This window comes from Schistocerca piceifrons, chromosome 7 (genome assembly GCF_021461385.2).
Source record: "Schistocerca piceifrons isolate TAMUIC-IGC-003096 chromosome 7, iqSchPice1.1, whole genome shotgun sequence".
NCBI classification, from domain to species: Eukaryota; Metazoa; Arthropoda; class Insecta; order Orthoptera; family Acrididae; genus Schistocerca; species Schistocerca piceifrons.
This window is the reverse complement of record NC_060144.1, coordinates 14,239,848-14,264,286: the sequence shown is the minus strand read 5'-3', so window position 1 is coordinate 14,264,286 and position 24,439 is coordinate 14,239,848. Positions and strand designations below refer to the sequence as shown.

Below are 24,439 nucleotides of genomic sequence, written 5' to 3'. Positions count from 1 at the left end.
TTTTCAGCCTGCCTGTGCACCTACAGTATTTAGACATTATTGCAACATCAATAACCTTGCCAGTATCAACACTAGTTGCTGTTACAACACCATTGTTGGAGGTGTGGCCCCTTTTCTGCCACGTGCCATCAAACGCCACTGTGAGGTCACGACTGCCGTCATTTTCTTCCACTGCTTCTTCCACAGCAACCTGCATTGACTTCTGTGCTACATCTTCAACTGCAGATCCTAGTACATAATTGTAAGCTTCAAACTTTGAAGGTGCACTTGGAAGATTTAGAACACCACATAGCATATCACCAGCTGCTTTGCCCTTACAAATTGCTCGCAATCCATAAACTAACCTAATATTTACACTATAAAGTTCAGTTTTCTTGTATCCACTATTTACAGTTACTGAAACCGAACTTGGAAACTTACAGCTGTATTTACAAACACTGCATATTAAATTAAACTGGGCAGCCAGGCCAACATGGGATTCTACTTTCAGAGAAACGTTTCCATGACATTTTTTGCAGCACAAACTGTTTTCAAGAGCTTCACACAATATATTCGTATCAATGAGTTCAAAAACTTCATTCCCTCTATCAAGTAAATTATATTTCTCTTCCAAATCTCTTAGTTTTTTATGAGAAGCACTGTTTTCATTTGGTGTAAGTTCGTTCGGCAAATCAGTAATAAGTGGATTCACATTTTCCAACAGTGATGATGATGAACTGCTTTGCTTTGCTAATGAATCATTATTTCTTTTCTTTTGCCAGTTCACACGCTTTTTAAATACTTTTGCTTTAGCTCTAGGCATTTTCACTGCGAAAAATGAAGCACTAAATACGAAATAACTCAACAACAACTACTTTCTTATATCACACTGTTTACAAAACAGTCCCGCCACAAAGTCAAAGAGTAACTTGAGGAAACCAGAGAGAAACATTTTCGGGCAACTAGTGTATAAATAGTCGCTGGAAACCGGGATATTTGAATTCATATCACTTTAAAGGTACTGCCAAAAAGTTCATGGTCAGCCACGAGAGACGTGTATAACTAAAGCGCAATACCCGATCTCACAAATATATAAAAATAAAATAGTTATAATTGTAGTAGAGCTATGTATGATACGTCATTTTAAAGAGGAAACATGGCAGAATATAATACGCCAATAAAAAAAAATTCGATTTTTTAACCCAAAATCCGATTCCGTATCCCCTTAAAACCTTATTCTTAAATTTAGTTATTGTTGTTGCGTTGCCTTTTCATTTAGTGTTATTTCGGCCAACATAAAGGTTTAAGCTATTTTTTTGAATTTTTGGAAAATCAACTGTGGGCCTTCAGCCACTTAAAGCCTTATTCTTAAAATGTCCCCTTAAGCGAAAGCATTGCGGCCTTCTGCCTTAAAAGATTATGGTAATATATTTTAAAATTTTGAAATTTAATTGTGGCTGTCAGTCATTGGTATTGCACCTTGCTTATGTTTGTTCTATCCACTTTTACCTTGAGGCTTTCAGCCTAGCTGTGATATATACATACATATTTCAATTGTTTTATTTTCAATTTTAACTGCGTGTCTTCAGTCACTTGAAATTTATCTTGTTGGTTTTTAAGATTTCTTGTTTGAAGGCCTTCAGCTGTGAAAGAATTGGATTTTGAAACTCGTAGTTGTAAAGGTTCGGCTATGTGCCGTTTTGCTTTAACTGTGTTATTAAATTACAATAAATTATAATTTTGAAGTGAAACTGACCGCCACCTTATTTGGCCCTTTCCACAATCCTAATCACCTGTTCTACCCTGCGGGTTTAGTATCAGAAGTAAGCATTAGACGATGAACCCTGTGTATGCATTTGCTACGCTGGTGAACTCCACATTACTAAAAGAGTTGGCTGCTATAAGAACTTGAAGATGAGAGATTAGTACAGGATAATAACAAAAGGAATACCGCATTAAATTAATTTAATGACACTAGAGAAGGAAATGCACCACTTTGTGTCTTTTACCGGTTTTTACACGCCATTCATTTAGTAATTTAACTGGGAAAAACCAATGATTTACCTGACGGTATTTGATAATGAGAAGGTCTCTGTATTCCTCCTGCTTATCCTAGTTGATGTGATGTCTTGTTGCAGAAGCTACGTTATGTGCCTCCCGTAACTGTAGGTTTCATCTTTTTTTTCGAGAACTTTCTTGTTAGTTTGTGGTGTGCCACACATTCCACCGGTGTGTGCAGAGCTGTCCAATATGAAATCCAATGTATGCTCGTGGAATCGTTTTTCTTTTGTGAACGAAGACTACTAATTGTTACATCATCTTCCGCAAATTACTATTCAACCCTGTTATGAGACCGTTTTTCGTAATGGACCCGCAACATAAGCAAATTCACAAGATTGAAATTAGACGTCCACCTAATTGATCTTAAAGGTATGCATGATCATTACTTGCAGTAGTGTAGAAACGCACTCGCATGTTATTGGGGAGTAAGGAAATGTTTTAGAAGCAAACTGGACGACGCGGCCGGTGAACCGAACGCTGAGTTGCCCAGGCGCCCCATTGTGCTTCTTCTGAGGAGGGACCACGAGGCGTGGCAGACATGCAGTGGACGTGGGCTTCCTCCGACGCTCTGTGGCGGCGCAGTGTCAGTTCCGCAGCAGGGACAGCTTCCTGTGGCGTCCACTTGCGAGCGAGTTGTATAAGGTGAACTGTGGAGGAAGCTTAGCAGAAATCGCTACTGTCTGCCAAATGTAGTCGCGATTTTTGGGATGGACAGTGCAGATCCATATCGGGCATGTGAACTAAAAGCCCTAAGTCATTGAAAACGGTAGAACGCCGCTAAATGTGAGGCTCTTACACAAGAAACTTCGTTTAGGAACAGAAGAAAGACGGATGTTGGTTCGTCTGGTGCTTCTCCCAGAGTGGCAGAGCACAGCGGTGCTGAAAGAAAGTCCCTTCTTGGCTGAAGAGACACGAAGAAAGACATTGTACCTACGAAGCATGTTGTGGTACACTCTCCCCATGCCACCTGGTGTCTCCTCAGTTTCCGGTGCAGCGGCCACAAGTCGTGCCAGCAGGTCTTCCTATGTTAGGAAGAATTTCACTGGTTAATCAAGTTAAACATAGCTCAGGGAAGGGGATCTACTCTCTCAGAGGCCAAACTCAGCGGTCGGAGCTCGCAAAAAGCAGCAGAATCCGATCAATCAGGTCTAACTTGTAACGAAGAACACAGTAAAGTGAGGCTTCCTTCACGGACACCACCACACAGTAAATGTACAAATCATCTTACTCTTCTCTCCTCTGGTCTCCTCTCAAGCTTCCCTGCAGGACTTAGTTCTCCACCACAGATCTCCAACCTATGAAAGCAACTGAGAAGGTAGAAAGCTACTACTTCCGGAGATTTACGTCGCAGTATTTCTTTACACAACAGCTACAGTATGATGACCCCTAACCGCTTCTGGTGAGTTGTAGAGAAAGTCAAATCAGTACACAACTTTTAAAATGTTAGAGCTTCGCTCTAACGATTTATCTTGCAAGTCATGAAATGTTTCGTGGCGAAGCACTCCTGTCTGATCACCTGCATCGATTCATGTCCATTGTGCACTCCGACGGTCTTGGGCAATTCCAGCAGGACAATGCGACACCCCACACATCCAGAATTGCTATAGAGTGGCTCCAGGAACAATCTTCTAAGTTGAAACAGTTCCGCTGGCCACCAGACTCCCCAGACGTAAACATCACTGAGCATATCTTTGATGCCTTGCAACGTGCTGCTCAGAACAGATCTCCACCCCTTCGTACGCTTATGGATTTATGGACGGCCCTGCAGGATTCATGGTGTCAGTTCCCTCCAGCACCACTTCAGACATTAGTCGAGTGCCACGTCGTGATGCGACACTTCTGCCTGCTCGCGGGGGCCCTACACAATATTAGGCGGGAGTACCAGTTTCCTTGGCTCTTCATTGTAACTGTGAACTGTCTATTTTGAAAATTTGTGATAAGATACTATGGGACAAAACTGCTGAAGTCATTGTCTCCTAAGCTTACACACTACTTAATCTAACTTCAACTAACTTATGCTAAGGACAACACACACACACACACACACCCATGCCCGAGAGGACTCGAACCTCCGAGGGGGGGAGCCGCGCGAACCGTGACAAGGCGCCTTCAGACCACGCGCCTACCTCGCGCGGCTGAACTGTCTCGATGATAAATAAAGCTAATGAGTAATATATCCAGTTTTATTCAGTTTCACATTCCCAATAAGTAAACCATCCACAGCTTCCCCAACACACTAGTGAACACAAACATAACACGATGGCAGGTCAGATCTGTGGATCCCTTTGATAAAACTATTTGTTTATTTATTGCTTTTTTATTGTTTATCTTTGGTTAACGTCATGTTCAAAACCACTAATATTCACCAGCCAGAATGTTGAACGTAAATAATTAGTTTGTAACGAACTTATTGTCATGTGATAAAAAATAACTGTATGTTGGAGATGGATGTCACTTCACAATTTCGAGTGTTAGGAGAACTCTCAAACTGCACGTCACGTTTCGGGAAATATACTCACGTTTATGTTCTTCAGCATCTGCACGTCCTCCTTGTACTTGTGGTACGAGTCACAGGCGACATCCCCCGTCATCCCCAGTGTGTATTCCGGGTAGTAATGGAACAAGTGGTCCTGGATGCTTTCACCCTTACCTAGAGAGACATGCAAATCACACTTCTGAAACGTGCATAAGGCAGCCAGGTCGTTATCACAAATAATAGACTGAACAGTGATGGTGGTGTAAACATTGTATCTAAGGTGACCTATTCGAGTACAGGGATTGCTCGTGTTGGTTTGCTACTGCTGCAAGACACATCTCACTCACCATCTTCGTCCCAGCCTCCTTCTATCTGATAGGCAGCCGTGGCAGCGCCCAACAAGAACCCGTCAGGGAATCTGTTAGTGGCGCTCTGTGCTGAACCAGTGGCCAACACCGCCGAGACTGCGATTACCAGAGCCAACATTTTCCTTGCCAGTGACCGTATGCGACTTGCTAACAAGTATATATTCCTTGTTTGTAATTTATTTTTGTGGGCATTTTACACAAAAACACTCCAGAAACTGTTATCTGTTGTTGTCGAGTATTCGCCAGAGTAGAGAGACTGATTAGACGGATAGCCGCACTTACGAGAGAGAAGAAGATGTTATCAATACAGACGGTATTTATCTGATGGAAGTTGTTCATGTGGAGTAGCCATTTCCTGCTTATTTTCTCTTAGTCATTTTGATAAGCTGACCAACAATATTCATCTAAGATTATCTTCCTTCTTATAAGTGCTTCAATACGACACTACATCACAGATAGCAAGAACTGTTTGCGATTTAATTTATTTCGCACATGTAAATGTCATGCTCGAAATGAGGTGTTCTTGTATCACGATAACGATCTCCGCCAGCCATCTTAAAAGAGATGACCACCGATCGATTTTCTCTTGATCTGAAGGACCTGTAGAAGATGCACAAAATAACAGAAACTCTATCATAGGAATAACTCGTTTCTGTTGCTAAGCTCTTATGTCACCACTAAAACTCTCTCGGCACCCTGCAGAACCAAATTTTGGAACCACTTAACCAGCCTGTGATCTTCAAATATGTAACTATGCCTTCATGTCCAAATAACGAGCACAACTTGTCGACCCTTGTTTGATGCCTTCACGACGGAAATATGCCCTGTCACACGACGAAAGAGGAACTGAAAGATACGTACTGTATCCTTCCACCTGTGGAGCACAGAAAGGTTTGAGCAGGGGCATCGTGGTTCTAATTAGATGTTGATGTGACATTGGAAGGTCAGATGTTTGGTGAGGTCTCTCCAACCATTTTAGGTGACCATTTTCTGTGTCCATTTTTATTTACTTGTGGCCTTCAGAGATGAGCCACTGATACATCTTCGATACCTCACATACTACAAATTTTAGTGAGTAACACTTATTTTAACAAATAAAGGACGTATTCAGGTTCTCTCTCTCTCTCTGTCTGTCTCTCTCTCTCTCTCTCTCTCTCTCTCTCACACACACACACACATAACTCGCGTTTCGAGCATATGAGAGAATATTTACATTGCTTGCAAACTTATTAATTAAATTATAAGGTGTCTAGTCGCTACGTATAGTGACACATCGTTCGTTGTAAGTAGTGATTTATTCTGGAGGGAAGTCATTGTCCACGAAGCACTAAGCACGGTAATAAAATGGTTGTCGCGTGGTTGCAGAGAGAGCAGCCGAAACTGATGTGGTCGATGTCCCCTTACGGGCCATAGTCACGTAGGGGTGAGCCAGTCAGTTGTAGCCGGTAGGGGTGCAGTCGGAGCCTTCCGTAGTTGAGGCCCACAGAAGAGACAGAGCAGAGACACAGCAGGGGCTCTGATTGTCACCGCATACTGTGACGTGTCAGTAGTTGAGGTGGCCAAGAAAGACAGACAGGCATCTACAAAAAGGTAACACATTAATAAGTTTATTTACAACACGTATATTTATAAACTGAAATATACAAAACTTTGAGTGGTCTTCTGTGGCGCTGAGTCAAATACAATTGAGGATAATGTTCTTGTACAAACAGCCTGTCTTGAATGGTGATACAGTCAGGCAAGTCACTGACAAGTACATGCTACACTGACGAATTTCCCCGCTGCAGTCTTCCATACTAAGGTTAACGCAAGTCTGAAGATCCACCGAGTCTTATTTCGCTTTTACTTATTTGTGGTATATTTTCTGTACAGCCTTCTGAAGAAGAGCATAAGGTGGCTGAAGCCGGTTAAACGAATAATTTTTTGTGCAATTGGTCGCTGATTATTTAAACAAATTAAAATACATTTGCTGATGGTGGGCAAAATACCAAGCTTCCAAGATGACGGAGAAGACGTTGAAGTTGACTCATGTCCAGGACGACCTTCAACATCAAAAACGTGTGAAATTATTGAGAAAGTAGATAATCTGATTCAGTCTGGGCGCGACTGCTACGGTCGCAGGTTCGAATCCTGCCTCGGGCATGGATGTGTGTGATGTCCTTAGGTTAGTTAGGTTTAAGTAGTTCTAAGTTCTAGGGGACTGATGACCACAGATGTTAAGTCCCATAGTGCTCAGAGCCATTTGAACCATTTTTTGATTCAGTCTGGCCGTCGGTTGAGTATGCGATAAATCGGTGTATCTGTAGGAGCTGACAAAGAATGTGCAAAGCAACTTTTACGTTGCCAATTTTACATGAGAAAAGTGTATTCAAAACTGGTGCCGAAAATTCTTACGATGGAACAAAAAGAGGCTCGTGAGAATGTGTGTACTGACTCTTTGAATATCGCTGAAAATGATCGTAGTGTCTCGGAGAGAGTGATAACGTGTGACTGATCTTGGTCTTTCACTTGTGATCCAGAAACTAAGCCCCAGACCATGCATGAGAAGGTCCCAGATTCACCGACAGCGAAAAAAATCTCGGATTAGCAAATCAAGATTCAAAACAAAGACGATTGTTTTTTCCTTAGATATTCATGGAACTGAGTGTCCTCACTCGGTCCCTGCAGGTCATACTATTAATCAACATTACGACTTTGATTTTCTTGCTCAACTCCGTGAGAAAATAAAAAACGACGACCCGAGTTGTGGAAGAGCAAGTCATGGGTTGTGCATTAAGACAACGCAGCGGCTGATATTGCAGTGTCTGTTAAGAGGTTTACAGCCAAGTACAACGTCCCATTGTTAGTCCACCCGCCTTACTCGCCTGACCTAGCACCATGTGACTTTTATCTATCTCCAAGGTCAAATCTGCATTAAAAGGAATAAGATTTCAGTCCGCTGAAGCAGTGTAGGAAAAAGCAGCATGCTTCATCAAGGAGCTCAGAGAGGAAGACTCACAGCACTGTTTCCGTCAGTGGAAATTTCGCATGGAGCGCTGTAGGGATAGAGGATTGAGTGTGACAATAATTGACTTGTTTGTTGCAGCCCGCCACGGATTTCTCTCCTACGTTTTTCAAATAAAATGTTTACAACGTTTCACAGCAGTAGCCCCGCTATTTTATAGCCACCCGTCGTATGCATCGCGCCACTCGTTGGAGACAGCGGCGATGAGGGGTGATCTCGCTGGCTGTGCGCTGGAAAGAGGTTAAATGTGCCAGCTGCCTCCTGCGCAGCTGCGAGCGGTACGACTCGCTCCGGGTGCGGCCGACGAAGGCGCCGTCGATGTTCCGATGCTACTCGCCAAAACTGCACAATGTCGCCGCATAGTGTGGGTGTGGCAGACGACGAGGTGTAGGTCTGCGGCATGGTGCTGCTGGCGGGGTTGATTCTGGCGCGATGGCAGATGACGCCAACTATCCCGCGTTCCGACTTTCATTTTGCGGATCAACGACACCACCTGCCGCAAAACTGGAGGTACGATGTCTATCCAAACACGTAGCTGGGAGCGGAAGTGCTGCTGCTGGGGACATAGGCAACTGCACGACTGATACAGGCTCGATGTCCAGGACTGCCGTCGCTGCGAATGGCGACGGGTGCAGCGTCTGTGGCAGTGGCTACGGAGGCAGCAACAGCTGCATAAGCGAACTGGGATATATCTCCATGGCAGAGTTGGCGGAATATCCACGCGCCCAGAAGTTAGGCACTGGCAGGGGATGTTCGGGGCCAGCAGGCTGGCAGATGACGTACCGAAGCCTCTACGGATTCTATGATATCTTCTTTTGGAACTCGCTTAGGTGCGACTGCGAAATTCATCCCCTTGGCCAGAATTGCTCTGGTTGCTTCGCTCAAGGTGTGGCTGGAGAGGTTGACCACTGTCCGTCGCCTGTCCAGCGTCAATGTTTCGTCCAAATTGTTGGCTTCGCTATGTCGATGGTACTTTCGTCATCTGGCCCCACGGAGGAGTTACAGAACTTCCACAAGCACCTTAACCAACAGCATAGGAAAATTCAGTTTACAATGGAAACAGAGAAGAATGCGGTGCTGCCTTTTCACGACGTGGAAGTTTATCGAAAACCTGATGGTAAACTTGGCCACAAAGTGTACAGGAAACCAACCAGTACGGACAGGTAGCTTCACGCCTCCTCCCACCATCACCCCACGCAGAAGAAGTCCGCCCCGCACACGCTAACGAAGAGAGCGTACAGGATAAGCGACGAAGAACATCTGAAGACAGAACGCCTCAGGTCCATCTTCGGAACTAATGGCTATGGGAAGCAGATGATAGACAGCACCATGTCGACAAGGGAGAAGACTAATAGGGAAGAGGAGAAGGAGGCACAGAGCATTGCTGTGTTACCATATGTACAAGGGGTCACCGAACGTATTGGCAAAATTCTACGAAAAGCCGACATCAAACCAATTTTCCGAAGCAGAAACAAAATATCAGACATGCTCGGTTCTACCAAGGATGCAGTTGACAAACTACACACAGCTGGCGTGTATGAAATTGGTTGTGCGTGTGGATTAGTCTACATAGGTGAGACGGGACGTCCGATTAGCACAAGGCTCTCGGAACATGAAAGATATATCCGCCTGAAACAACACACTAAGTCAGCAGTGGCGGAACACCGAGACGAGTGCGGGAAACCAATATTTTTTCAAGAAGCCCGCGTCCTGGCGAAACAGCCTCTCACTTTCAAAACAAAGATTAGAGAGGCGATAGAAATAGCCAAAAGACCCGCCAACATGAATAGAGAGGACGGGTACAAGCTTCCGAGGTCTTGGCTGCCTGCAATAGCAGGGCTACGGAGCGGCGGCAGAGCCGTGGCGGCCCATGCAGACACGCGGAGAGCCGCAGTAGTGGTCGCGAGCACACAAAGCAATGGCACGCCGCAGCCGGCTTCTGGACAGCATGGAAACAGTGTGACGTCACAGCCATCACCTGTTCGCTATTCGTCCGTCTCCTCCAATGGGGTTGATTAATATAAAGACCAATAGAAAACAGCTATTTCAGCCAATGACAGATAATAAAGGAAACACCAATAAAGTATACCTTTCACCCATCCTCCTCCTCCTTTTACAGCCAATCAAGTAACGACACGGTTTTCTAGTGCAACTATTTAAGGAACCAAGCGTGTTCATTTAGCAGTTAACATAAGGCCCTGATGAAGGCTAGCTGCAACGCTGGCCGAAACGTTGGCGCATTTTAAATTGTGACGATGCGGTCTGATACCCTGAAGAATTTTATTGAAGAAGACAACGGCCGCGGAAGCCTACGCTTACACGTACGTAAGCATTCTGCCTGATCACCTGCATCCATTCATGTCCATTGTGCACTCCGACCATCTTGGGTAATTCCAGCAGGACAATGCGACACCCTACACCCCCAGAAATGATACAGAATACTCTGCGGAGTTTAAACACTTCCGCTGGCCACCAAACTCCCCTGACGTGGACATTATTGAGCATGCCTGGGATGCCTTGTAAGGTGCTGTTCAGAAGAGATCTCCACCTTTCGTACTCTTACGAGCTTATGGACAGCCCTGCAGAAGTCATGGTGTCAGTACCCTCCAGCACTACGTCAGACATTAGGCGAGTCCACGCCACGTCGTGTTGCGGCACTTCCGCGTGTGCACGGGGGCACTACGCGGTATTAGGCAGGTGTACCAGTTTCTTTCGCTTTTCAGTGTGTATAGTCTATGACATACGGTCGTACGCGATTTTCACGATTCTTTCGTGATGTAAAAAAGTGTTTGCTCAGTCGCTACGAATATGAGGTGGGGATACACATTTCAGAACGGGTGGTCAGTAGACAGGTATTTTGCTATTGCTCACATGGCAGACATGTTTCGGTTTGCAGAAAGCATTTCCCTTCAGTGCTCAGGAATGTCTCTGAAGTCAGAATGCTTAAAGTTTCGCAGGATATTATAGGTAGGAATTTTGTTTACGACGAACTGTTTGGTTCCACTGACCTCACACCACACACAGAGCTAGAAATACGCTACTGTTATAGAGCAGTGCCAGCTTCTGTTTGCTTTCATCCATCTATATAAGTGAGATTAAGTGCTTATTTCTATTCATATCCTGCAGAATGGGCCATGTCACCGGAGAAAAGAGTACAGTGGTTAGGGGAGAGGAGGGAGAGCAGGAAGAGCACCCTCTACCGGTCTAATTGTGAACTTACTTATTTGGTCTTCTAACGCCTAGGTAACCTCTTGCAGCTGCCTCCACTGTACTGGGTGAGGGCTTTTTTTATTACAGTGATTTTTCGTGATTTTTTAAAGTTATGGTCGATTTCAGGTATTAGCAGTGTATATAATGATCTGAATGGTTGCTTACAACAGCTTAGAGTAATCGTTGTTTTAGAAGATCTTTGAGTGCATCTTCCGTCAGTTGTGGCACAATGATCTGTGTGTTTCGAGCAGCAAGGTTGTTTGCCTGTTCAGTTATAAGATCCGTAATTTTAGAGCTTCTCGGAGGCTATATTGTGAAGTCACTCTCCGCGAGTCCTCTAGGACAGCGGAATAGGACGAAGTCGTCGGAGAGGTTACAGAACCAGGACTTCAGAGAAGATGGGGCCCCTCCACGCCCGCACCAACGTGGTGACCAAACCAAAAGTTGTACTGTCACCTCCGTAAACATGTTAGTTATCTAGTAAGTGGATCACAGGATGCTGGGCTGTGATGTTGTCCGTGCGTCTGGGTAAGGCTACGCATTAACACGGTCTATCAGGTGATAGATAGTGGACGAAACGCGAGTGAGGGTAGCGATTTGAAGAGCAGAGGGAAAAAAATGCCATGGCTCGTGCCGTGGGAAAAAAACCTCTGCGACAGTGGAATGGTAGTAAGAGCAGTAGTGGCTTACTAGCTGCGATAGCTCATGCAAGGTTGGATTTTTTAGTATAGGTATCATGCATCATTACCGTGACAAGCGATGGCGATGTGTTCCAGTTGCTGCAGTTGCTACGTTCCTGGAACAATCAGGATCGTTATACAGTAGTGGGAGATCGGCCATAGATCATCTCACTGTGTGGGGGATGTGTGGAGCTTGTTTGCATGCAGTGTACGGTACGGCTTCCCTGTGTGGTGCCAGTTATTCGGCGGTGTATTTCAGCTGGATATCCAGTAATGGCGTCTGATTAACAGGGGCTCGCTTGTGCCGTTATGTTTGCGTATGCTTGGCCATAGATGTTATGTCCTTACAAGTATGTCTTTTGGTCTTTTATGTTTCCATCTATGGTTGTGGTCGTAGTTCCCCAGATTCAGAATAAACGCGTTCTGCGAATGTCTAGAGTTTCTGTATAGTCTTGTGGTGAGTTTGTGGATTACCTCCGTGAGAGTCTCAAGTCGGTATTCCCGGTGAAGGTCCGCGATGCGTGTGTATCGTGGAGCATTGCTTACGATTTTGAGTACTTTGTTTTGTATGAGCTGCAGACGGCGCAGGCGTGTAGGCGCAGCGTATCCCCAGACAGGAGCTGCGTACGTCATCAGGGGTCGGATAAGTGTCATGTACATGGACCTCGACACCCTTCTGTTCAGTGTGCTACGCCTGTTGAGCATAGGATAGAGCTGTTTGAGCCTCGCGCTAGCTCAGTTGGTCATGTGTTGTATGTGGTCCCCCCAGAGTAATTTCCTGTCCAGCCAGACACCGAGATATTTGACTTTCTCGCGGAAACATATTGGGCGTGCATGTAGAGTTATTGGTCTGCAGTAGCGATGTTTGTGCAGTTGCTTCGGTCTTCTTGTGAACAGAACGGCTTCGCACTTGTCGACGTTTACTCTAACACGCCATTTCTCCAATCAAGGCTCGGTCACTCTGAGTGCAGTCTGTAGGCGTGACGTAATGTTTGATGGTTTCCAATCTTGCGCAAGGATGGCTGTGTCACCCGCATAGATTGCCATCATTGTGCTGTGTGTGGTTGGGAGATCGTTTATGTAGAGGTTAAACAGTAGGGGCCCTAGGATGCTTCCCTGGGGTACTCCCGCGTGTATACTGTGTCGTGTTGATTGTTTTCCCTGCACGTCAGTGTTGAAACTCATGTCTGTGAGGTATGAGTGTATTAGATGCAGCAGCCCGTCGGGGAATCCCGCGTCGCTGAGTCTGCGGATGAGGCCGTTGTGCCATAGACGGTCGAAAGCCTTTTCGATGTCCAGGAACACCGTCCCTGTAGCTTTGTTTATGTTGAAGCCATATGTTATATGTTCAACGACCCGTAGGAGTTGTGTTGTGGAGTGGTGATTCCTGAAGCCGAATTGCTCCGGTCTCAGGATGTCATTTGTTATGCAGCGCCTAGTGATGCGTTTGAGAATCACCTTCTCAACAATCTTACTGAGCGAGCTCAGAAGGCTGATGGGTCGGTAATTTTGTGGGAGGCTGCGGTCTTTCCCCGGCTTCCTGAACATCAGGACCTTGGCCGTCTTCCAAAAGGCGGGGAAGTGTTGGTGTTTTAGTATGGCAATCGTTATGTGTGTTAGGTACTCAGTTGCTTTATCTGTGAACTCCTGGAGGACACGGTTTTGAACGCCATCATGACCAGGGGCTTTCCTAGCAGCGGAATGCATTATAGCCCAGGAGACTTCGGCTGTGCTAGCATGTCGAATGACGTCGCGCGATGGTTGGGCTAGAATGCGTGTAACCTCCTGGTCAGTAGCAAGTGTGAATACTGGATCTGATGGTACCAGGTTCGGTGTGAATGACGCTGCGAGTGTGCGGGCCATTAGTTCTGCTTTCTCTTCCGCTGAGTGTGCAGGTCCGTCAGGCCCTTGAAGCGTTGGGGTGTATATTTTCTCCCTGGTGAAGTGTCGGGCTAGTTGCCACACGCCAGGTCGTTCGGTGTCCAGCCCTTCGAGTTTTTGGTTCCACTGTTGTGTTCTATGTGTTTGTATTTTATCGTGTATGATGCCCTGTAGCCTGTTAATGTGCCGTTTGAAGTACGGACGCCTGGTGCGCTGCCATTGTCTCCTGAGGCGATTCCTCATTGAGATTAGGCCCAGGATTTCCTGGGGCAGGGCCGCACTGCGTTGTTGTGAGGTGCGATCAGGTATGGTGCCTGCCATTGCGTCCTGGACGGCGTTGGTGAGGGTTTCTACTGCCTCGTCAATTTGTGCTGTTTCATTAATTTCGTGTGTAGGCGGGATGCGGCTATCAAGCGTTTGCTTGAACAATGTCCAATTCGCACGCCCGTAGTCCAACATCTTGCGTTGTTCCATGTGCTGCAGTGTTTCCTCAATGTATAGTATTACAGGTTGGTGGTTTGAGGGCAGATCGTTTTCAACGGCAACGTTGAGTGTCGATGTAATGCCCTTGATGAGGGCCATGTCTATCACGTCTGGCCTGTGTCCCCTCTGATAGGGAATGAGCGTCGGTTCAGTCGGCGCTAGTATAATGTAGTTTCTGCCTAGTGAATGTTCGTACAGTTTTTTGCCGTTGGGATTTCGTATGCGTGAATTCTATTCTGGGTGTTTAGCGTTCAGATCTCCAGCGACTATTACTCGCGGTGAAATGTTGAGTAATGTGCTGATATCGCGTGCTGAAATGCCTACAGGGCTGTTGTATACCGATATCAGTGTGGTGTAGGCTCCGTTGAACTTGACTCTGACGGCCGTAGCCTCGATTTTTTCCAGTTCAGGGAGCTCTATGTTTGTGTGCTCAATGTCTTTGTGTATGACGATTGCAGTTCCACCTGCCACGGCGTCGCCCGGTCGGTCGGTACGATAGACACAGTAGCCAGGAAAGTTTAATTGTTTGTGCGGTTTAAGCTTAGTCTCGCTCAGTAGCTCGACAAGGATTCCCTTGCGCTCCATGAACGCGGCAAATTCTGCCCTTTTGTTGTGGATCGAGTCCACGCTCCAGGACTGCAGAGTGTTTGGTGGAATAGGTGGGTAGTGTTTTCGAAGTTTTTCATCGCGAGCATTGCGATACAAAGATGAAGTTTTTGATGGCTGGTAATGGGGACTACCTAACTGTGAGCCCACCCGCTGTACGTGCCTGCGCAGTTAGCCACCTGTGGGCGTCACTCACACAGCGGCTGAGGTCACACTCGTCAGCCAACGCCGGACTCGGGCCTGGCAGCTTCGTACAAGTTCGCTACGCAACCTTTGCGCATGATCTGAAAGAACTTCTAAGAAGGATTTTTGAGTGAACTCCATCGTCAAACTCATGTGTATTAGGTCATTCAGCAATGCAGTGTTCCCGTCAATTTCTTTGAAAGTGACATTGTGAACATGTCTCACATGATACTAAACCCACTGAGCGACGTACCACAAAGGTTTCCGGTGGGTATAGATTTGAAGGTATCTGCATTGAGAAGCGTCAAAAAGAAGCCTTGAGCAGTCTAACACAGTGGCTGAAGGACTGTGTAGGATGGGATAGCCTGTGAGCATCATCAAAGAGATGCTTCAGCCAATCTAACACACTAGCTTAAGGTATGTAGAAAATTCTTCTGGAAAACCTTAACACAAAATAACACTTGTTTCACGTGTAATACAAAATCTGACGAACGGGAATACACACAGGAGACTATATTTCAGTGCTAAAAGTTTCCCCGCAAGTATGAGTATGAGGAAGGACTATAGATATCAGCAGTGAGAGGCCCTAAAGATTACTTTTGACTTGTCTAATGTTTTTTGTTTTTTTTTTTTTCTACACAAACCTGATTTAACTCAGCTGAGGACCACTTTCAGACAGTGCCGGCACATCCAGAATGTTTGAAAGCATATCACTGTTACTGTTCATTTCTTCATCTGTTATCAATAGTCAGATATTTCGCTTTTCTTCCGGTGGGGGGAGGGGGTTCCGGGTGGGGGTCATTCTTTCCAACAAATACGTTGAACGGCTTGCAGGAAGCGTCAAGTTCTTGAGTCTTTTGTCCATTTGTGACTGATCGCTGCAGACTATAAACAGAAGTCTCTTCTTCGACTGCGAGGTGGCATGATCCGTGACATCACCCTTCTCTGACAAGACTGTAGTGAGACAAGTCATTACAAGTGTTTGTGTGTCATTGATCCAGCAAGTCTGAAATTCCAGAAGCCCTTTCTTCGACTGTGACGTATACTGGTATTCTACACACTCTATTTGCCTGAAAGACCGTGGACTGCGATGTGCTGTTAGCATCGAGATGGTGAAACACAGATGGAAGAGACGTTTGCTGGTCCTGTAGATATGAGGAACACGTATTATTACGAGTATTAAAATCTTAGTTGACTTTGTAAAGTATGATCTGGAATCTGTTATATCGTTGACATCGGTATACGAGTGAAACTACCAGTTTCCTCTATTGTCGAGTTTCCAAGTAAAAGTCTTTGCAGACAAGATAAATTTCTAGTTACTCAGTGGTTTGTAGCACGTCCCATATAATGACTTCGTTGAAGTTTGGCTCTCTAAAGAAACAATTTCCGGGGAGAGTGATCCAAAAAATCCCATATGTATTTAATCTATTGTAATGATTTCACATATGAATTCAACATCGCTCTCCTTCTCAGTGGGCGCTAAATACAACCTTGGTAACTCGTCCGACTGTTGTGTTTGCAAGGGCGTTTCTGGGCCGTGAACTACTGGATCTGCAAAATAATAATATGAGATTAGCTGTATGGATCACACACACACACGCACGCACGCACACACGCACACACACACACACACACACACACACACACACACACACACACACACACACACACACGCTCAACATCAGCTGCATATTCCGATACGAATTTTGCTCTGAGTATTAGCAAACTGCACCACACATAGCCGTTTATAGCAAGTCAGGCAGTATCACATTTACCACTAATCTCATGTGCAGTGGTCAGTTGTTTGTAACTAGCCAATACTGCATGTACGGTATAAAACAGAGAGGGCACAGAATCAGGAGAGATCGCTTGAGTGAAACACAGCACGCATGTTAACAAGTAAAGCAACTTGATATGTCTCTAATAACAGTAACACAGTGGCTAAGGTTATCGATATCTACAAAATATTCATCAAATAGATCAACAGCGATGTAATTTTTTTTTCGTTGATGTTGTTATTCTCAACTGTTTGCCTCCAGTAACAAGTGAACTACACTGTCGACATAAATGTAAACGGTACTATTGTATAACTTAATTGAAATTTCTTGACTGAAAGCTGTGTAGTGAATCGATACAGGAATTATCATATAGGAAAAAGAATGATCGTATCAATGTAACTATACAAACATAATTAACAGATCGAGTCAATGCTTAATAACGCGTTAGATAGCTCTTCCTGTTACCCGTAATACGTGAAATCTGCAGTTCCATCTTCGAAATTTCTTTGGACTCTCCATCATTATCAGCTGTAAATCAGCTCAGTGGAGAGATGACAACAGCAGAGCCAACTAGAAACATTTTGCGGTGTGTATGGTGATAACGCCATAGGAAAGTGGTTTTCTCGTTTTTGCGTTACCGACTCGCCAGGTTCTGATTAAGATCGTTTAACGCATTAACCTACATTCATCCACCTCAGGGTACTCGAGAGCTAAGACGTGTAATAAACTATGATCATTGAACTATCGTGCAACATTTGAATGCGATGGGGGATTAAAAAATCGGGTTTATAGTTTGACTGCTCTAAGTCAAAATAACTAAGTGAGCAGCAGGTTATATATGCATTACTGATTATGAGTATTGAAACCTTATTTGTCTTTGTAAAGTGTGATCTGGAATCTGTTACAGCATTGACATTGTTATTCATTAAAAAATACGAGTAGAACTACCAGTTTACTGTATTTTCGAGTGTCCACATACAAATCTTCACAGACGAGACAAGTCTCATTATTTTGCGGCACGTCCCACGTAATAGTCTCGTTAAACCTCTTCATCTTCAGAATTTTGCTGTGAAGGTGATTGTTAGCATACTGCTATGCAGTCGATATCGAGAACAGTTGCGTAAATGGTATGATGATATTCGGGCAAACCGTGTGACAATACATGAAATTTTGAAAATATTCTTATGCTATATGATGATTTCAGCAAAAGAAAATGTCACCAATATAGTCTGTTTGACTTCTATAGTCGGAATTGCAGCTGATATATATTTAGCGATCAGGAAATTAATTCGCAATTGATAAAACATTTCTCACTGATATAGCTCAGGAAGTAAATATTCATGTAATCACACAGGCCGGAGGTGGTCGCAGCTCGTTGCAGAAACACGGCAGCAAACAGGCCAAGCCGAAAACAATGCCGTTAGCGGACGCGTTTGTGCCGGAGGAACCAGCCCAATCTTTGTACACCAGTTCGGAGAGCGCATCGTCGTCCACAGAAGGCACCCCGATCACATGGAACCTCTCCTGGGAGTCCAGTAGCCTGTATCCGAAGGACCATTGCCCATTTCCTGTAACCTTCGCACCCTCACATGGACGATTCGACACAGAAATAGCGACGCGATTGAACACTACAGGTTCTATGCAAGCTTCTCTCAAGGGAATAATGCAGCTACGGTCACCTCACGGATCATCTCCTGTTATTCCAGTAGCTTGTGTCCGATCGACTCCCCGTTTACTATAACCCTCACACCCTCACTTTGATGATGCGACACAGAAATTGCGTCGCGATTGTATGCTGCAGGCGCCATACCGACTTCTCTCCAAGAGACTAACGCAGCTACGGTCACCACATGGAATCCTTCCTGTGAGTCCAGTAGCTTGTATATGGACCACTTGCCGTTTACTGTAACCCTCGCTCCCTCTCATTGACAGAAATTGCGTTACAATTGAAAACTACAGGCTCCATACAGACTTCTCGCCAAGAGGCTAACAGAGCTACGGTCACCATTTGGAACCTTCCCTGGGAGTCAGCTACCTTGTATATGAACCACTTCCCGCTCACTGTAAACCTCGCAACCTCACAATGACGATGCCACACAGAAATTGCGTCGCGATTGAATGCTACAGGCGCCATTCCGACTTCTCCCAAGAGAATATCGGCGATGGAACCTATCTGGGATTCCAGTAGCTTGTATCCGATGGACCACTGCCAAGATACTGTAATGCTTGCACCCTCGCATTGACGATGCGACACAGAAATTGCTTCTGGATTGAACACAACGGGCTCCATGCCAACTTCTCTCAACGGACTAACGCGGCTATGGTCACGGCATGGATCCTCTCCTGCTATTCCATTACCTTACATCCGATGTACCACTGCTCATTCATTGTAACCTTCACACCCTCACATTTACGATGCGATGCAGAAATTGTGTCACGATTGAACACTACAGGCTCAATGAGGCTAACGCGGCTATGCTCACCGCATGGAACCTCTCCTGACAGTCCAATACCTTATGCCAGATGCACCACTGCCTGTTTACTGTAGCTCTCGCACCATCACAGAGACGATGTGACACGAAAAACTGCGTCGCGAATGAATACTACAGGCTCCATGCCGACTTCTCTCCAAGATACAATAGCGGTTACGATCACCGCTTGGAACCTCACCTGGGAATCTGATAGATTATACCCGATGCTACACTGCCCATTTACTGTAACACTGGCACCCTCAGATTCACAATGAGGCATAGAAATATCATGGGAATTGAAAGTACAGGCTCAATGCCCCCTTCTCTCCAAGAGACTAACGTGGCTACGGTGACCACATGGAACCTCTCCTGGTAGTACCATATACTCGATAAGCCATAGCCCCTTTACTATAACCCACGCATTCTCACATTGACGATGCGACACAGAAATTGCATTGCGATTGAAAACTGCAGCTCCATGGCAACTTATCTCCAGTAGACTAACACGGCATTGGTCACTGCATGGAACCTCTCCTTGTACTCGATCCTCTACTTCCCCTATGCTGTAACCCTCGCACCCTCACACTGATGATGGAACAAAGAAATTGCAACGCAGTTGAAAACTGCAGGCTGCATTCCGACTTCTCTCGAAGAGACTATTGCGAATACAATCAACACATGGAACTTCTCATGAGAGTCCAATGGCTTTTACGTGATGCACATTGTGGCCGAGCGGTTATAGGCGCTAGAGTCTGGAACCGCGCGACCGCTACGGTCTCAGGTTCTAATCCTGCCTCTGGCATGGATGTGTGTGATGTCCTTAGGTTAGTTAGGTTTAAGTAGTTCTAAGTTCTAGGGGACTGATGACCTCAGCTGTTAAGTCCCATAGTGCTCAGATCCATTTGAACCATTTACCTGATGCACCACTTCCCATTTACTGTAACCCACGCGCCCTCACATTGACGATGCGACAGTGAAATTACATCGTGATAGAAAACTACTGGGTCCCCTCCGGCTCCTCTCCAAGAGACTAATGCAGCTATCGTCACCACATGGAACCTCTTCTGGGAGTCTAGTATCTTATACCCTATTCACCACTTCCCTTTGACTGTAAACCTCGAACCCTCACAGTGAGGATGCAACTTAGAAATTGCGTCATGATTGAATACTACAGGGTCCATGCTAAATACTCTCAAAGACATTAATGCGGCAACAGTCACCAAATGAAACCTTTCCTGCGAGTCCAATAGATGCACGATGAACATTTACTGTAACCCCACAGGCTCCGTGCCGACCTCTCACCAAAACATTAACGCGGCTATGGTCACCACATGAGACCTTTCCTGGGAGTGCATTAGCTTATTCACCACATGGGACCTCTCGTGGGAGTTCATTAGCTTATAAAGGATACACCACTGTCCATTTACTGTAGCCCCCACACACTCACATATATGATGCAACACAGATTTTGCATCGCGATTTAAAACTGCAAGATCCATTCAGACTTATCTCCAACAGGCTAACGTGGGTACAGTCACCTCTAGGAACCTCTCCTGGACGTCCAGTAACTTGTATCCGATGCACCACTGACCCTTGCACCCTCATATTGACATAGTGATACAGAAATTGTGTCACGACTGAATACTACAGGCTCCATGCAGACTTCTCTCCAAGAGACTAACTGCATGGAATCTGTCTTGCAAGTCCAGCAGTTAAAACCCGATACACCTCCTGCCCTTTTACTAAAACCCTCGCACCCTCACATTGACGATATGACACAAAAATTGTGTCGCCATTGAATACACATGCTCCATGCTAACTGCTCTCCATGAGACTAATGTGGCTACAGTCACCCAATGGTAATAATCCTGGGTGTCGAGTACCTTGTATCCAACGCAGCACTGCCAGTTTACTGTATTCCCCTCACCGTCACATTAGCGATGCGACACAGAAATTGCATCGCAATTGAATTGTACAGGCTCCATGCTGACTTATCTCCAAGAGGCTAACGCAACTACAGTCACCGCATGGAGGCTCTCCTGGGAGTCCAATAGCTTATACCCAACACACTACTTCCCGTTTACTGTAACCCTCCCACGCTTACACTGACGATGCAAAACAGAAATTACGTCGCGACTGGATACTATAGGCTCCATGCCGACTTCTCTGCATGAGACTAAAGCGGCTTTGGTCACCACATGGAACTTCTCCTGGGAGTCCAGAAGCTTCTATCCGATGCACCACCTCCCATTTACTGTAACCCTCGCACACTCACATTGACTATGAGACAGAGAAGTACCATAGCAGTTCAAGACTACAGGCTCCATGCCGACTTCTCTCCACGACGCTACCACAGCCACGGTCACCGCATGGAACCTCTCCTGGGAGTCCAGTACCCTATACCCGATGCACCACTCCGCATTTACTATGCCCCTCGCACCATCACACTGACGATGCGGCACAGAAATTGCACCACATTTGAAAACTACAGGCTCCAACTTCTCTCCAAGAGACTAACGCGGCTAAGGTCACCCCATGTAACCACTCCTGGGAGTTTAGTAGCTTATACCCGATGCACCACTGCTTGTTTACTGTAGCCCTTGCCCCCTCACATCGATCATGCGACATAGAAATTGCGTAGCGATTGAGTACTATATTCTCCATGCCGACTTCTCTCCAGGACACTAACGTGGCACAGTCACCTCATGGAACCTCTCCCTGGAGTACAGTAGCTTGTATTAGATTGACCCGCGCCACCCACACATTGATGATGCAACACAGAAATTGCATCGCATTTGAAAACTACAGGCTCCATGCCCACTTCCCTCCAAGAAACTAAAGCCGCTATGGTCACCACATGAACCTCTCATGGGAGTGCAGTAGCTTGTATCCGATGCTCCACTGCCCATTTACTGTAATCCACACACACTCACATTGTCGCTGCGAAACCGAAATTGCCTTGCGGTGGTCTATATCCTCCACGCCGACTTCTCTCCAAGAGACTACCGCGGCTATGGTCACCACATGGAACATGTCCTGGGAGTCCAGTACCTTACACCCGACGCACCACTTAACCCTCGAACTCACAATGCGATGCAGAAGTTGCGTCGCGATTGAATACTTCACTCTCCATGCCGACTTCTCTCCAAGAGACCAACGCAGTTACGGTTACCACATGGAACATGTCCTCGGAGTCCAGTGAACCACTGCCTGTGTACTGTAACCCTCGCAACAGCACATTGACGTTGTGTTAGAGAAATTGCGTCTTGATTGAATACTACATGATCTGTGCCTATTTCGCTCTAAGAGAATAATGCGGTTACGGTCACCGGATGGAACCCCTCCTAATATTCCAGTAGCTTGTTTCCGATGGACCACTGCCAGTTTACTGTAACCCTCACACACTCACACTGAGAATGCGACAGAGAAATTCCGTCTCGATTGTATAATACAGGATCCGTGCCGACTTCTCTCCAAGAATCTAACACGGCTATGGACGCTGCATGGAACTTCTCGTGGGAGTCCACCAGCTTGTACCCGATGCAACACTGCCACTTTTACTGTAACCCCCGCACCAGCACTTGTCGATGTTACACAGAAATATCATCGAGATTGCCGGCCGGAGTGGCCGAGCGGTTAAAGGCGCTACAGTCTGGAACCGCACGACCGCTACGGTAGCAGGTTCGAATCCTGCCTCGGGCATGGATGTGTGTGATGTCCTTAGGTTAGTTAGGTTTAAGTAGTTCTAAGTTCTAGGGGACTTATGACCACAGCAGTTGAGTCCCATAGTGCTTAGAGCCGTTTGGACCGTTTTTATCATCGAGATTAAAAATTTCTGGCTCAATGCCTACTTCGCTTCAAGAGTTTAATGTAGCTATGGTCAACGCATGAAACCTCGCCTGGGAATCCAGTAGCTGTTATCTGATGCACCACTGCCAATTTACTGTAACCCTCACATTGACGATGCGACACAGAAATTGCATTGCAATTTAAAACTAGCGGCTCCATGCCGAATTCTCTCCAAGAGGCCAACGTGGCCATGGTCACCTCATGGAATCTCTCCTGGGACTCCAGTAGCTTATACCCGATGCAACACTAGCCGTTTACTGTATCCCTCGCACGCTTATTTTGACGATGTGGCACAGAAATCGCGTAGCGACTGAATACCACATACTCCTCGCTGTCTTCTCTCCAAAAGACTTACGCGACTGCGGTCACCAAATGGAATTTCTCCTGGGAGTGTAGTAGCTTGTATCCGAAGGACCACTGCCCATTTACTGTAACCCTCGCACCCTTACATTGCGATACGACACACAAAATTCGTCATGATTGAAAACTACAGGCTCCATGCCGACTTCTCTCCAAGACACTAACACGGTAACGGTCACCACATGGAACCTCTCCTGGGAGTCCAGTAAACTGTATTCGATGGACCACTGTCCGTTTACTGTATCCCTCGCACCCTCACATTGATGATGCGACACAGAAGTTGTATCGCGATTGAAAACTACAGGCTTCATGCTGACTTCTCTCCAAAGAGCCTAATGCAGCTACGGTCACCACATCGACCTCTCTTGGGAGTCCAGTAGCTTATTCCAGATGCATCACTGCCCGCTTTCTGTAACACATTGATGATGCAACGCATAAATTTTGCCTTGATTGAATACAACAGGCTCCATACCGACATCTCTCCAACAGACTAACACGGCTACGGTCACCGCATGGATCCTCTCGTGCGAGTCCACTGCACATTTACTGTAACGTTTGCACCCTCGCATTCACGATGTGACACAGAAATTGCATTGCGATTTATTACTACAGGCTCCATGAAGACTTCTCTCCAAGTGTCTGACGCGGCTACGGTCACTGCATGGTACCTTTCCTTTGAGTCCAATAGGTTGTATCTGATGCACCACTACCCATTTATTGTAACCCTCGCACTCTCTCATTGACCATGCTACACAGAAATTGCGTCGTGACTGAATACTACATGCTCCATTCCGACTTCTCTCCAAGTGACTGACGTGGCTACGGTCACCACATGGAAGCTTTCCTGTGAGTCCAATAGCTTGTATCTGATGCACCACTGTCCGTTTACTGCAACCCTCGCACTCTCACATCGCTCCATACTTTTCATGTCCAGGTTGGTGCCGCCCAAAGTTCTCCCCATATCAAGGAGAATGGAGTCCCACAGACTCTGTATTGTTTCTATTTTTAGTAGCCATTAACGGCGGATCGCTCTACGCTGCTACTACGGCT

At 45.9% G+C, this 24,439-nt stretch overlaps 1 protein-coding gene across 1 annotated transcript in view; it reads right to left on the bottom strand.

Moving 5' to 3' along the window:
- The window catches only part of LOC124805026 (myrosinase 1-like), a 172,147-nt gene that overhangs the window by 105,511 nt on the left and 42,197 nt on the right, over positions 1–24,439 (bottom strand). Inside the window, exon 2 of the mRNA XM_047265436.1 lies at positions 4,560–4,690. Within this exon, the coding sequence (XP_047121392.1) occupies positions 4,560–4,690 (131 nt within the window). The remainder of the gene's footprint in view (positions 1–4,559; positions 4,691–24,439) is intronic.